This window comes from Chiroxiphia lanceolata, chromosome 2 (assembly GCF_009829145.1).
Source record: "Chiroxiphia lanceolata isolate bChiLan1 chromosome 2, bChiLan1.pri, whole genome shotgun sequence".
NCBI classification, from domain to species: domain Eukaryota; kingdom Metazoa; phylum Chordata; class Aves; order Passeriformes; family Pipridae; genus Chiroxiphia; species Chiroxiphia lanceolata.
In genome coordinates, this window is record NC_045638.1 from 12,210,186 (window position 1) to 12,227,337 (window position 17,152).

General features: G+C 34.2%; 1 protein-coding gene across 1 annotated transcript in view; it reads right to left on the minus strand.

Annotated features, from left to right (window-relative positions):
- The window catches only part of IL1RAPL1 (interleukin 1 receptor accessory protein like 1), a 701,789-nt gene that overhangs the window by 607,777 nt on the left and 76,860 nt on the right, over positions 1-17,152 (minus strand). The window contains exon 2 of the mRNA XM_032679220.1: positions 5,473-5,578. Within this exon, the coding sequence (XP_032535111.1) occupies positions 5,473-5,554 (82 nt within the window). The 5' untranslated portion in view covers positions 5,555-5,578. The remainder of the gene's footprint in view (positions 1-5,472; positions 5,579-17,152) is intronic.

The window sequence follows — 17,152 nt, forward strand, 5'->3', positions numbered from 1 at the left end:
CTTTTCTAGTTAAAAGAAACATTGTCAAAAACCAGAAACTACCTTGTTTGTGCAGAGAAATCCCTTACACATATATTATTATTCTCTAAAATATACTTATTCTTTCATGAGAAACAGTTCATAAAAATTCATAGAGGGCTATAATTTAGAAAAATATCTGCTTATAGTTCTTAAAGAGTACTGACTTTGTCAAACAGAAAAACTATTTGAAATTTTAGTATATATTTCCTGTCTGTTACTCAGAATTTCACTGGTTTTAGAACAATAAAAAAAAATCTTGAATTATTTTTACTTAATTTACTACATTTTACTTCATTTACTACATTTACTATATTGCTGCTACAAAAAATATACTAAAAGTCAGAAATAGCATTGCAGTGCCAAAGCTCTTTACTACCTTTTTTCATAATGTTGATCTTCCATACAAGTACAACAAAAAGAATCAGCCATATTGACTAATAATTGCTAAGGCACAAAAATACTAGACATTAAAAAAAGAAGTAGTCTTCTCCCACATCACAAAAATATATATGTAGCCTTTAATCTCTTCATAATTATGTGAAGGACCTCATACATATCCCAATAATCCATCACTGGAAAGACTCTCCTTCCAATAAGATTATTCCAGCAAAGAATAAATCTGATCAAGAAAAGAAAATTTCCATTCACCATAGCAGAACTGAACACAGAATATTAATTAATTAACTCATAATGCAAAATAATCTGTAGAAAAGCAGAGAACTACAGGCAGTAACAACAACTCTCACCTCTTTTGATACAAGTCAACACCAGATTATTAGGCAATCTTAGTGTAAAAAAAACAAATACACTAATACTGTCTGAATATACTGATCAGCTCATTATTGTTCTATGTAATGAAATTTCTTTAGATATTTTTTCCCACATTTTCCCTTTTAACAGATTTTGTTCTAACAAAAACAAACAAAAACCCCAAATAAACAAAAAAAACCCAATTAAACAAAAAAAAAAAAAAAAACACAAAAAAAAAACCCACCAAAATCCCAGACTTTTCTTTCTTTTGTCTATTCAGCATCCTTGGAAAAAACCACCAGATGGCAATGCAGTGTTCAAGTATTTCATTTAACATACATATTATGAGGAAAAAAGTCTGTATGCATCAGCATGAGGCTCTCTTTCCTAACCTACTTCCTCTTTGATGAATATTAAATAATTCATAAGCAAAAACTCTATTCACCGCAAATAAGTGATCAAATACCATTCAACCTGTAAAGAACAGACTCTTAGAAACCCAACTTTCTAAGGATGTAAAATCATATGGATAAAAAAAAATAAAAATCAACAATTTAGTTCAAACTATGAAAATGGATAATTTCAGGAAAAAACACTGAAAGGAAAACATTTAGAACTGCATTAACATAGAGTTCTCAAAATACTATCAGGGGCTGCACTGGGCAGCAAGCTGCACAAAAAGTACATCTTTTTAGGCATATCATCAATTTATATGCAGTTTGGCTTCATGCTAAAAAACAGGCATTATTTCCTGCATTTTTGAGGTTTAAGTCAATTCTTGTAAAACTACATGTTGAACGGATCAAAATACATAGGGTTTAAGTATTTATTCTTCCTTTGCATCAAGCAGGACACAGTGATCAAACTGAGGAATTGTTTCATAAAGGAAGACACTTTAAGATTTTCAAGAAGCTGAGAAGCAGTACCAGAGTCAACTTCCCATTTAGGAGATCATATCTGAGATTTATTACATGCCAAATGAAAGTTATCTTTGCAGTTACTGTTACAGGCTCTGAAGCCTCTCCAGAAGTTCATTAAGACTTCGCTGAATACCTTAAACACCCAATTAATAAACTTTACATCCACTATGAACTCAGTGGTTCTAACTGCAAAGTTTAAGGCAAAGAATCCTTTCTTGCTTGAGAAGGCATTAAAATTTGTAGGTGTCATGCATTCAGCTATAATTGACAGGAAAATTTTAGGTGTGCTTAAGTCTATTTTAGAGTTTTCATACACAGATTAGGAAGAAGTTTCTTGCATCATCTGTATTTAGTAATGGAATTATTACTACAACTGCTAATCCATCCATTCTTACGTAATACAGTTATTACATGTTCTAAATGTAAAATAAGTTAAAGATGTAAAATATGTTAAAGAGTAACTTGAAACTGTTAAGAACCTATCTAAAATATTAACTGGAAAAAAAAATTATTTTCTGTCAGAAACACTATGAGGTAAGTGTTAAACAGGTATGTCACATAGATGTGAGCAAGCGAATTTAAAGCACGTTTTCTGGCTAGTGTAATAAATATTTGATTAATACTGCTCTCTTTATTCCCTATATTATTATATTTAACTGATTAATAGTACACAGAGGTAGAAAGATTCAAGGACTGCCTTTAATTTAATTTAAGTGCTCTGCATAATGACAGCTCTCAATATTATAGACCTAATCCAAATGCAGCACAACCTAAGATTTCTTCTATTGTGAAATTTAACCTTCTTTTCAAACAAAAAAATACTATACTGATCCTAATTGTTTATACATATAGCTAATTATTTGATATAAGTTCAGTCCTGAAAACCAATAAACAGTCAGAATTGCTATCCATTTTTAGAAATAAATCCAGAATTTGAGCTCGCAAATTATTCCACATTTTTGGCTTGCTGTGAATCCTCAGTGACTTTCTGAAGGTAAGTTGTCATGTTCTTGACAGATCAGAGAAGTAGTTGGAAATGTATTTCTACCAGATGGAGAAAGTCATACTTTTATTAATCACTATCTTTTTTGCACAGCTGATAGAAAACTTACAAAAGAAGAGAGCTGAAGTACTCTTGCAGAAAAAAACCAATTGACAGTATTGAAAAAACATATTTTCAAACACAGATATCTTCATAACATTAAATACAGAAAAAATATATAAAATATACAAATACATATTAAATTTATGTCAGTTTATATAAAATATGTAATACATATGAACATAAATAAATAAAATATATAAGGAACACAAGATCTGTGATTTCAGGTTTGGTACTTAGAAATAAGCTCAACAAAAGTGAATTAGAAGGAATAGTTCACAATTAAGATAAATATTTAGCATACTAATGCAGTAACTTCTTTACCTACAATACAGTCCTATAATTCATAACAGAGAAGGAAATACAGGAAAATAATATATCTCTAAGAGATGGATACTCCATATATATAATACTCCATATTTATAATTATAACATAAGTATAATTTTTTTTTCTTTTCATTTTGTTTTCAGGACAACATTTCAAGGACAAAGTGAACTCACTGACCAAAGAGATGCAAAGCATGTCTTCACTGCCCTCTGCCTCTGATTAGCATGTTCACATAAAACTAAAGTTCTTCTTTCCAAGTTCATTTTTCTTTCCTACTTCCATTTGTAAGTTGCATTAGCTTTAGGAAACCGTTTCTATTTTCACAGTATAGATAAGTCAGTCTTATTTTGTTAAAACTTTCGTTAAAGTAAATAAGGTTTTCTTTGTAGAAACACTTCAGGGTTGCAAAAATAGGCCTGCTGAGCATCCAAGGGAGGAAAAAATGAAACCAAACCAAATCAAACCACAACAAAAGCAAACCAAGCACCATCACACGTTACTACATTCCACCTACATCTGAGGAAGTTCTTCAAATCTAAAATCACGAAACAACATGCTCAAAGGCAGATTTCAGTAAATAAAAGACTTTTGCTTCACACACAGTATGACAAACCACCCCCGATCTCACACGAAAACATCAAGAACCCCATGTTGCAGTGAAGTATGATCCAAAGATTTCCATTATAGCTTTCCCTTTATATTACAGCATCAGGTTGAGAAAATATTCTATACATCTTGAAAAATTTTGTATGTTCTTTTTTTTGCTGGACAGCACTTATATTACTTTCCTGATCGGAAATTTAATTGCATATTTACACTTTTCCTTGCACTGATTAATCAGAGGAAGATGATACAGGCAAAAATTATGAAATAAAATACAAAGACAACCCAAGTTCTTAGTATCATCACTTTCAAGTAACAAGTATCTGATGACTGGTCATTTTTTTGTCCCTTAAGAATGGATGCCTTTGAAAAATTTACTTTAAGATGATCAATAATCTTTGTATTAAATTTGGATTAAGGGGCCTTAAAGCTAACAAGCATTAAATCTTAATCAAACAGAACACTCTACCCAGACACATCCAAATGATATCTATGTCATCTATCTAGGCTTCAACATCCTACTATAAACATGTCAACCCATCACCAGCTCCTTTGCTCTGTACACAAACGGTATATTTCAGTTTTCTTGAGTTTAAATAACCCCAAATATAATTTTATCTTGAGTCTTGATTGAGGAATACCTTAATTTATAGTAGTACTCCTTATTTGCCTTCCCTCAATCTACATTTCCAGGCACTAAGATATTGGAGACATAACTAGTTTCATTATATTGTCACAAATATAATCCATTGAAAATACAAGACATGATTTAAGCTGTTGCCCAAAACGAATAAAGACCTGTGTTCTCCCCAAGCTCCAGCTTACAACTACTACCAACCAAAATACAAAACCAAATCAAAGCCAGACTTCTGGAAGAGCAACAAAAGCTACCTAAAACACCCCAATGCTAAACGGAAAATGACTAGCAACAACAAACCTAATTAATTAATTCCATCAACAAGGGATTAAGACTTTCATTAAGGATTTAGTTTTCTTTAGTGCCATACAGCAAGACATTTTGCAGCAGTAGTATCCTATTTTGTTTTTCACTATCCAATGAAAAGCCAAAGAGAAGAAAACTAGAATTTTAGGGTGACAGGGAAAAACATGAACACAAAACTACCCAACTGTCTCAGTACTGTGTTCTCTTTATTTACATATGAAGATGATTCATCTATAGTAACACTATGAAAGATGTTTGGTAAACACATCACCCTCTACTTGGTTTCTGAAAAACTGCCTCTATTTTCTTCACTGAATTAAACTCTTCAACCATGTTTCAAGTATCCCTTAAAAAAGCCACATTTTGCTGTTCACTTTTCATGGGTATTAAATTTAATGTGTTTGATCTATTTGTTGTGTTACAAAAATCAGTTGCTTAAACCAAAACTCTACGATCTTCATTTCCAAAAGTATATAGTCAAACAGATAAATCCAGTAGCTTAACTTAGCAACACTGGCTGCAACAAAGTCTTTTAAGTCAGTTCTGGGAATAACTTTCCTTCAACAGATGAATGGTTACATTCACTTCACATTACATATCTGATTTTAATATTTTTGGGTTTTTTCACCAAGACCACAGAACACAGTAGTCTAAAAATATATAGAAGATATCTTTTTTGCTGCAGAATTTGAAATCCTCCTAACAATGTTCCAAACCACCATTATAATTTCTTAGTATATACTTGCAAACATTAAGCACTTCTTTCCAAACCACATTGTAACCACAGAGATAAAGATTTACTTACCTGATCCCCTTTTGGTCACAACCTTCAAGCTCTGAGTTAGAGTAGCATACAAGAGAATCAAGTTGGGAATAGGAGCTTTCATCTTCTGTCTTTCTGTGACTGCTTCCTAGAGTACCAAAAAAAGAAAGAAACACTGATTGTACATTAGTGCTGAAACAACCTTGAACTAAATAATCATAACATTGACCTTGTGGGAAAGCTAAATACGGTTTTTCTGAGCAATTTAATGCAGTAAAAATGATGTATTTTTTCTTTAAAAAAATTATATAAACTAAAATCACCATAAAATAAACACATGCACACACTACATTTAACCCTGGAGTTTAAGTTACAATTTTGTCTACACATTAAAAATTCATTGTGTCCCTGTTAAAACTTTATAACAGATCTCCTGGAACACCTAGTTCTTTCTTTTTATCATGTAATCTATTCTACCCCCACCAAGAGGAAAAGGAAAATAATGCCCTTCTTCATTAGTTTTGCTACCATTTATTAATATCACAAATTGAGCACAAGATTCACAATGAAATTGAACACAGATTAAAAACAAATCTTGTCATCTTCTTAGGAACAGTGAAAGGGGAAACATTAAAGTGCACCAGAAGAACCAATAGAGACACTCGTAACTTCCTCTTAGGAGAGCAAGTTCCCATGAGCAAGTTCAAACTAACATATTCACTGCACTAAATCAAAAGAAAATGTTAATTAGAGTGGAGAGAAGTGGAGCATAGACTGTGTCTAAGCCTTCGCCCCTAAGATGTGAATAAAAGTTTTGCATTTCTATTTTCTTACTCTGAGGATTAAGTGGTATAAGCAGCTGGTGAAAGCAGGGACCAAACATTTTGTTAATTCCCCATATAACTAAGAAGGTGCCATCTACTCATGATGATTATCAGCTTTCTTCTGGAATGGCTGAAAGGACTAACATCTAATATTTCAGTGTGTTAAAAGGGGAAAGGGAGGCCAAATCCTCTGTCTAGTCAAGCTAGACAGTAACCTATCTGTGCTATCTATATTCATGACAGGAGCTTATGCAAAAATATTCCTGTCTAATGGGGGATGAAAAAGGGCTGGGATCAATGGCTCTTTAATATTACAAATAAGACCCAGATCAAACCAATGTAGTTTTGATATTGACCTCTGTTAATCACAGCACTGGACAGCAAGTGAAAAAAATCTCAGAAGGAATCACATACTACAAGCTTTGATTTCTAAAGAGACAGTGAATCTTTTGCACTTTCATTGATAGTCAGGTTACTGACTACCCAAGACCTTTTTTGAAAGCAGTATCTTAAAAAATCTTCATCTTAGAAGAGAATGGGTTAGAAATAAGAAACAATATGAGTGTAAAAAAGAACATTATGGGAAGAATTGCTTAAACAATGATGACCTCATATTTAATCCATCTTAAAGCTTAACATTTCAAGACATTTCAGAACTAAGCACAAACCCAGTGCATTCATTATTATGACTTTATTAAAGATGAGAGAGTGAGAGAATATATTTTGACAACAGTTTATGATATTTTTATAACAATATTTGTAATCACAGAGAAACACAGAAGCGTTTGCTCATTCATTGGCTGTGAATAAGCTTCCACATTTTAGCATTACAGGTGAAAGACTGTCATTTGACTCCATTCACACGAGATTTCAGAAAATTTAGGCAATAAATTGCTTACCAACGTAGAAATTAAATATGAAATATGGGATTGCTAGGAGGTAAATTATGTGTAATGCCAATACTTTTAGTTAAGTTTAAAATTTAACAAAGTACCATGACCACTGGCAGTTATAAATAATATAGATCCTTAGAAATTTAGAAGCTAGAAATAAAGGTTAATTTCCAGGGACACAGTGAGTAGATACCACAATGTGTTATGCCACATTTTACTGCAGAACTTAGTCAAGCTTTCTGAAATCAAAATCTCATTTCTCAGTCACTGCACTAACTGATGCCGCAGGAAATCCTGAAGCTGATATCTTCAGTCTCCAGGGTACTAGCAAGAGTCAGCTCCTCGCTCTGTGTGAGCCTAATAAATACTGCCCAAAGAACCACAGGAACTTACTATGCAATTACAAATCCACTAAACAGGTTCTGACTGTGAAAGCATATCCAAACACATCCTTTCTGACTGTACATCAAAAGACAATATTGCTGATCACTGTGAAATAAATGCAAATATATACATACATTTGCATATATGTGTGTGTATGCATGTATGTATGTATTCATTTGTATTTATGGATACTTTTGCAGTGAAACCATGGAGTAGCTATAAAGCTTGATTCTACCAAAGCAAGCCCCAGTAAATACAAGAATAAGAAACAGTTCAGTGAACTAAAATTTTCTTTTGGTCTATGCATAATATCACTCATTTAAGTTGCAAAGTCAACAAGGAGAACCACTATTACAACAGTATAGCAAGAATTTCATTTTAATCACGCCACTGTGGCAGCCATTCTCATGCACATTTATTCTCAGAGATTCAGGTCTAACTTAAAGGCATAAGAAAAATTGACTGCTGCCTACACTGTGGCGAATCCCTCAAAAGTAAAGTCTGCTATTGTCTTCGGAGACACTACAAAAAAATTCCTGCTAAAGGGAAAAAATAAGGGAGGAGTGACTCCCAGTAGCAGCCATTGCCTCCTTGCAGCAATGAGCAGCACATCAGATCTTACACAGGCTCCCCCCAGAGTCTTCCAACCCTTCTCTTCTGTTTACACTCCCTTTCGTGGAGGAGGAGGAGAAGTTTTTCTAGTCTTTCCTTCATTTTAAAAATCAAATGCTCAAACAAAGAAAATACAAAGAAGTAAAAATCAGTATATAGGATCTAGTGCCTTAAGGCTTTGGATGGCTGGAAAATCTGCCTCATTTATTCATATGACTGACTCAAAACAGATACTTAACATCTCATGTGCCTTGTTCCGGGTGGATGCCTCAGAAATTGGCTATTCTAGAAAATGTCACCCTCGTGAAATTGGTTGTGAAAACATAATAAGCAAGTCAGAAGAAAATAAAAAAGGAACATCCCAAGGGGAATCCCACAACAAGTCAACAGAAAATGCCTTCACTGCTGCAATGACTATGCCTGAGGCCTAGACACTGTAACATATTCAGGTAGCTTTTAAACTAAAAAAAAAAAAAAAAAAAAAAAAAAAAAAATGAATAATTCTGAGAAATCAAGGTCTTAGCACTAACTGGACTGTGATATCTCATGAATTGGAAATAGTCTTCTTTCAGCAAGGAATTTTTAAGAGACTATTTCACTAGTCAATTAGCTGTAATTTATTTTTTTTTAATTACATAAAGAAATTCTGATTTTAACAAGCAGACCAAGTCTGCTGGTTTTTTAAGCATTAGGCAGATAACCATCTTACATACCCACCCACAAAAATTATTTTTATGGTTATTTTTTTCCTGATTTTCAGTTACTTCCACTAAAAATCTAAGACAATGTATGGTAGTTATAAACTTAATTGCTGGTTTTCAATTTACATCAATTTTAGCATGTTTTAGATACTCTGGCCATACAACTGCTAAACACTATAAGTGAACAGTAGACTAAGAAAATCTTTAAGAATGAGGGATTTTTGGTTGCTTTTTCTTTATAAAATAGCAACGGTTGAAATATTTTTCATTTTTAAGTAGAATTTGCAACTTCAAATTTTCAGTAATGAGTTGTTTGTTTGCATGAACCAAAACACTGAAAAAAATATTGAATATTTCTGCATAAATATATTCCACACAAATTTTAACTGGGCACGTTATTAATTTTTTTTAAAAGTCTTTTCTGCAGGTGTCATTGTTCAACACAAAAATGCCATAGCATGGCATCTGTATTGCCATGTATCTAATTTACCAGTTGAGACAGAAGTAGAAATACAGCTCTATCTCAAAACTAACATTCTTTGGGGAAATGCCAAGAATGCTTTTTTTTCTTAAATTATCATAAATACTCACTGTGAGGAAAATGCATACATATAAACACATGCTTCCCAAAACAGCTCAGTAGACATAAAATTAACAATAGTAAAGCAGTTCCTCATAAAGCAGGAAAATAAAAAAAAAAATCTGATTTCTTAATTTTACCTATGTTCATTATGGGTCTTTCCCAAAACTTGAATTGAACTTAACTGAAGTAAGAAATTTTCCATGGGTTCAGTCCCTTACAATAACTTTAAGGGGTTGATTCTCAGTTGACCTATAAATGCTAACTGGCTGTCATTAATTAATAATTTGAAAATAATTTTTCTTCTAACTTTGAAGAATATTCTTTTTACATTTTCAAAACTACTGCATTATCTTTCTCCATCATACATCCTTCAAAGAAAAAGAAAAAAAAAATTGCAGGATCCTCTGAACCCTGGAAGATACTTCATGACTGTTCCACAGCAATGACATAAAAGTGCTGGCAAATTTTGACTGAGTAACAAAATTACAAAGAAGCACGACCTGAATACATAAGAAACAAACAAACAAAAATGCTTGTTCAGTAATAGTGTCTTTTTATGTGGCATTTCTTTACAAATACCTGAATAACATGACATTAGATCCCATAAAGCGTAAAAAATACTGGTATCATATTATTGGTATAATATTTGGTATATCCAGATCAAAACTCAAGCAACTTGAAAAAGAACTGCTTTAAATTTCTAAAATGCAAGGAAAAATTCAAATTAGAATCAATGTGATTTCATAAACAAATGTCAATTCATTGTCATGATCTGTCCCAGAACAGTAGGAGAACTCTAGCAATTCTTAAAATGTTAGCTAGAAGAAAATATACCTGTTTCAAATACAAAAGTTTATAAAATAAATCCTTTCCAAACTCCTAGAAAACAAAAAGATTCAGTAAATCAAATTTTTAAGAATTTATGAGAAACCAGTCATAAGCACCAGAAAGGTGTTTTGCCAGGTTTTTTTGGGGTTTTTTTTTACTACCTTTGCTTTTGAAATCACCCCTGCTCCTCCAGCATTCCTAAGTTCCAGCAAGTTGTGACTCAGGACAAAAAAACACCAGAAAAACAAACAAATAGGAAAAGGAGATAATTAAAAAAGCACTAAGTTTCGAAGGACTGGTGACAGTGTTTTAAGCTGTGATAATCAAAAGCCAATATATATAACCTATCTTGCAGAGCACATTGTGAATAGGAATTCAGTAGGGCCTTTGGAGAGGTTTCCAATCGACTCCATTATCACTTTTCCTATTAAACCTGATATTCATTACTACCTTCTTTTAAAGATATTTTTTACTGCTAAGATTTTCATCTCCTTAGGACTCCATCCACCATGCAAGGTATAATACACATGGCAATCTGTCTGGAGAAATTTAAGATCATTCCATGTGTCTCTCTGTATAAAAATATAATCTACCATTCTCATAAGTTTCCATTAAGAAAGATGCATGACCTAAAGATATAAAAGAATTAAAAATTATTCTACAGGGAAGAAATCTTCTCTTAGAATTAGAAGAATCCTGATGTTGGGCTGAATATTTATTTTCCTAACCTTGCATATAACAGTAATGTCAACAAGAGTATTCAAACTGATCATGATGGACTATCAAACATTAATATTTTGCACACTGATTAGATTGCTTAATGTGTTTCTAAACATTTAATTGTGACTTTTTTGTGTGGTAGGTAATGGATAAAATTTCTAGATAGTGTTTTTTCTATTATGAGACAAATAAGTTGTAGCAGATTGTAGATACCTGAAATGTAACATATCATATGTTTGAGAACCCTCCATTGAAGAAATAGTTGAACATCTTGTCCCTCTGAACCATAGATTGGAATAGCTGAAAACTATCTGACACACATTTTGGGGAACTGCCAGGGCTGAGAAGAGAAAGTACAGCTTCAGAAGAGATATAATAAAGAGAGACGACAGTCTGTTTCCAATGGTCTCATAGCATCTTGTGGAATCCAGGTCAGCAGGGTGTCCTTGCCAGTCCCAGATAATTCACCAAGCTGGCTCAGTCAGTCAAAAGTGTTGATGGAAATAGGGCAGGAAATAAAAAAATCCTTGGATAGTGAGCCAGTGAGTTGTTTACTATTAGGGTAAGGGAAAAATGGATAGACACGAGCCTCTCTGTTCATTACTAGGAGCCTTTACTGGAGATAAAGAAATACAACAGCCTTAGTTTAAAACAATCTAATATTGTTAGTACAAGTCGATGTATCCCTCTTAATAGTTTACCACTCCTGATCACAAGGAAATAAGAATCTGAACCTAGGAAAGGTTTTTGCAACAAAAAATTGTAACCATATTGGACTAACACACTTGATGGAACCAACACATCTAGTAGAATACACAAGAAACAAGTGCTAACGATGCTGATTAGCCTGATGGATTAGGGGAAGAGTTGAAATCGTAATTTCTTTTTCTTTACAGAAAACAACAAAAAAAAATTACAACAACCTGGCAGTAAACTTATAGACAATACTCAAAATTTAGCTCAACAGCAATGTTTACAGAAAGCTAGTTGAAAATGGTTGCTGTGCTACTTAGCTTCTAAAGGCAGATACACTAGAAGTGTAGAAAAGAATAAATAAAACAATTTTCCCTTTTCATAGGCTTAATTACATAAAGTCAGATAAAGAGGAAAAATTCAAAGACTATCAATGTGGTTCTGAAGGGCTGCTCTTCCAAAAAAAGTAAAAGGCCTTTCTTCCAAATCTGTGTATGTGTGTGTATGGGTAACCAAGACTCAACTTATGGCATGGTTTTGGTATGTGAAATATCTAACCCCAATTATCTGCTCTTGCGTTGGTTCCTTGACCACTCTATATCTTTGCTTTTTGAGGGTAAGTAGCCTTGTTGTAGCAAGATGAAATTCCACCTCTGTCAAAACTGACAAAACAAAGTTTTAATGCTGTAAATATGATTTTGCTGGATAATTCTAATTGCTTGTGTTTTCAGGCAACTAAATGAGCTCCTAAAATATTTACAATAGCAGTAGACTGATAGAAACATAAAATCACAGAGTGGTTTCGGGTTGGAAGGGACGTTAAAGTCACCGATATGTCCATGTCTCCGAAAAAGATGTTAAACAGTGCTGGTCCCAGTACCAACCCCCTGAGGACACCACTCATCACTATCTCCACTTGGACATTGAGCTGTTCACCACAACTCTTTCAGTGAGACTGTTCAGCTCATTCCTTATCCACTGAGTGCTCTAGCCATCAAATTAACGTCACTTCGGTTTAGAGACAAGGATGTCATTTAAAAATCCAAGTAGAGGACATCAGTTGCTCTTCTCTCATCCACCACCACTGTAATTCTGTCACAGAAGACCACCAAACTTGTCAGGCATGATTTGCCATTACTGAAGCAATGTTGGTTGTCACCAATCACCTCCTTATTTTCCATTACCTTCGCATAGCTTCCAGGAGGATCTGCTCCATGATCTTGCTGGGTACCAAGGTGAGACTGATCATCCTGTGGTTTCCTAGGTCTTCTTTATTTCCTTTTTTACAAATGGGGGTTATATTTCCCCTTTTCCAGTCTGTGTTAAGAGTATTCACTACACATGTATGGAGAATTCAAACTCCTTTTCTACATATGGCATGTTTTCAAAGACTATCTATTTGCAGCAAAACCACTGCAAAACAGTTGGAATACTCTATTTTCCTATATGAGCACTTTTCTCCCATTTTCTAATTTCTGAAGAGCAGCAGTTATGTAACGACATAATATGTTTGAAAAAACAAATTGGTAAGACGTAGCTTAAAGTAAAAGAAGAATTAAAATTTTTAGCTTAAGTTAGGATAAAAGTCCTCTTTAAAAAGTTTGGTCTTTATGAAATTTTCTGAATAGATACTTCATAAAATAAGCATGCTCCTCTTCAGATACTGACAGAAGATTCTAGGTATTTTGACAATCAAAAAGCATTACAAGAATGATTTATTTCCAAAATTCTCTATATAGTACCTCCCATCTGATTCACTAATCAGAGAGACATTTTCCCTCAAAATGAAAAAAGACAGAAGGATGTGGAAGATGAAGCTCCACTGTGAATATTCTGACAGATTGTTTACACACAAAATAATAAACCCCCTCACCATCTCTAAGATATCTGTTTATGTAGCACTAACATCAATGGTTTACCCCAGCTGATACCTGTAACACAATTTGACTAACACAAGGTAATCTTACAGTACAACTTGTTTCTACTTTAATGCTTACTCTACCCTGGCCTTTTAGATGTTAGGGAACTGATCTGTAATTTACATTACACTTCATACTATGTGAGCTCACTTTGCATTTTAGAGTTGTGAAAAGAGAGAAATAAGTGTTTCATTTATCCCCTCTCTCTCAAAGGCTAACTGACAAGCCCTTTACACTTGTTCAAACCAGATTTTGACAACATGCTGTCAGATCCTGAGATCACTGCTGGGCCTGACTGTCCCTGCCCAACCTTCCCTGAGACTTTCCCCCATGGGCCTGGGACACCATTTCAGCTCATTCCAAGGATGTCAGCCCCTGCCTTTGTGACACTGCAGGAGTGCTGGTCTCCAGCTCTGTGTCTGACCCTGCCTGGATGGTATCAACATTCGAGGAGCCAGTCTTAGCATGGATTCCTCATAATTATGCTGCTTCCCGCTCTCTCTTGTGTCATTTCCTTCTGCTCTTGGCTAAAGTCCCTGGCCCTGGCTCACCACTTGACATGTCAGGGGCTGTTGACAGACCCCATAACCAATCCCCTGCTCAGAGACTGTGGAACTGTACCCCCTGGGTGAGGGCACAGGCTATGCCAGTGCCACTCGTCAAACCTCACAGCACCCTGACACCTTGCTCCTTAAAGAGGTCTGAAAGAATAACTATTGATCATGTCTGTCTTAAATCTGTTCATTTCCAATGGGAGAAAATTTCTCACATTTAATACTACAAACGACCCGGTAAGAGTTGCTGCTTCCCCTTGAAAATACATGGATTGTAAATAGTTTTGTGTTTACAGAAATGATAATAAAAAGCTTTAGAAGTTCACAATTTTATCAATTATCTATGATATAATTATTTAAGATGTCAGCAGACTATAAGAGAGATCACATGTAAAAACATTTGAGCAGCAGCAACTCAGGATCTATATGGGATTATACTGGCAAGTTACTGCCTGATAAAGACAAAAGAGTCCATGTGATGAATTTGCCGTTTGTACACGAACAAGGACATGAAGAGAAATATGCACACAAAGGATGCAAACTTTACAATTCAGATACAGTATCCAGTGTAGCAAAATTAAAAGAAGAACAATTTCTACAAAGATTATCATCATTAAATTGGTTTGTAACAGACTCAGGTATTGATAATATGTAACTATAATAATGGTGGGTATAGCACAGCAGCTCTTTCTGCTCTGTTCTGCACACCGTCACTGTGAGCCAGCTTTCCTACAGCACTGACAATCACATCACAATTTTATAGGTCCTGACCTATTGCTATAAAGAAGACTAGAAGGGTAAAAGGAAGAAAGGATTGTAAATGGTGCTAAAACTTCTCCCATTAAAACTGTAAAGCATTTAGCTGCACTGAACAAGATAACTTTGAAATGGCCCAGCCTTATCATTCAGTTTGGGATGACAATCGTTAATCCTACTTCAGTTTTAGTGTTGATCTTGTTCCTTTGTTTAGCTAGTTTTTGAAAAGCATATCTCCATATCTTTAATTTCTGGTCAAACTGCTTGCTAGTTGCTGCCCTAGCACCAACCAGTTACCCAGTGCGGGAGAAACTTTCACTGCTTGAGTAGAAAGTAGCAGACACATGACATTATTGCTTACTTTCAGCTGTAATTTAAATCTGTACTGAGATCCAAGATCAAAAAGCAATGGCCTAATCAACTACTGCCTTTAAGTGCTGCTGAACAGTATTGCTTATTAATAGCAGCAATTTATGATTTGACACTAGAGGAAGCAGAAAGTTTCAGAAGCAGCAGAGCTTCCTGTTTACCAATGTGTTATTAATAATGAGTAGCCATGAAATATGTAATATCCAAACTTAATGCTGCAACATCCTGGTGGATAACAACTGCTGTTCCAAAATTAATTTCAGATTATACCATGGAAAATATACATCAAGTAAAGATTTACATATATCCAGGTCACAGGTTGAGTATTAAACTAAGTTGCAGTACATTCAGTATGTTTCTGGCAGTTCTCATAGCTGGGAGTGAGCTATTATAATGATACTTTTCAAAATCTTGATTTGAAAATAATGATCAAAAAAAATCAAAAAAACCTTCTAAAAATAACTTCTCTGGAAATTACTAACATTTTGTCCCACCATGACAGGTACTCATCTACCCACTCAATACCGGGATTTCAAATACTGATGTATCAGGACGAGACTGACAACCATTCTGGTCTCACATGTGGCAGATTGGGATTTCAACCACCCAAATCAAAACCTTTTGACTTAACATGTATGAAACATATAACAGAAATAATAGAAGAAAATACTGTAATCCTAGAATTCTTCCTTTCCTATAGAAGTATTAAAACTATTAAGCCAGAACTTGTCTCCTTCTTCTTCTTTTTCCAGGCCCCTGAATTTAGAATGCCCAGCTACACAGCAACTTGTTTTCTCCAGAAATTATTGAGATTGCTGTCATCAAAATAATTGGATGAGGCATTTGGAAATGTGGGTTCAAGTCCTTCAAATTAAGAAGACTTACAAAATAATGCTTCCAGTTCCTGGGCATGTGCTGTAACTCCATAACACATACACACATTGTGTGCTTTCAAAGGAGTAGTTTGTGCCAAGTAAAATGTTAACTTGTAAAATAAATGCAGCAAATGTTTATGGGTAACTCATTCAAAACTATTCAGTTAATTTCCACGCTGTTGTACAGAGCAGAATGATTCTCATCATATTCACTAAACATAAAAGTAGAGCATTCCATAAAATTTTATCAGCTCCTATTGTGAAAGCCCCCAGGATGTTTTAAAAGCTCACTAGAAATGCATCTAGTTTCTACAGAATTCAAAGCTAAGCCTAAGTTTATTTGTCCATGAATCCATGTTATTGACTGTCTGCTGTTATGCCAATAAATTATATATACAAAATCTATATTCAGGATAACACTGCTGAGGTTTTACCTCCTTGAAAAAACAATGATTAAAATCTAAGATTTTTGGTGCATTCTAAAAATATATGCAACAACAGCTGATGCTTATATTATTTCCACAGGATTTTGAATTCATGCACGTACTCCCCCCATGTACACTAATAAAGAACATGATCATTCGCTCTCTAATAGCAGCCAACCCAGACTCAACGAAAAAAGTACTTTTTGGGTTGCTGCAGAAGTAGCAGAAGGCCCACAAGAAGTGACAATCATCCCTCTGTTCCTGTCTCTCGATTTTTTGAGGCTGTTGTGCTCATATATTGATTGACAATTAGAAGTGGTAAATTTATTTCACAGTCAGTGAATCTGACACCACACACACAAATCTCATTAACTCTTCATTGGTTATAACACTAGGAGATTAATAAGAGCTATTAGAAGCATTAAATAAACTAGAAGTGGACCAGTTTATGGGGTTTCAGTACTTTCTTTTTCTTTCTTTTTTTCTTTTCTTTTTACATTTAGTTAGGTGAGATTATTCTGATGAAGAAATTTGAGCTAGGGCTTCCAAACCCCAATTCTCCTGTGAGAGTCTCCCATTGTTTCAT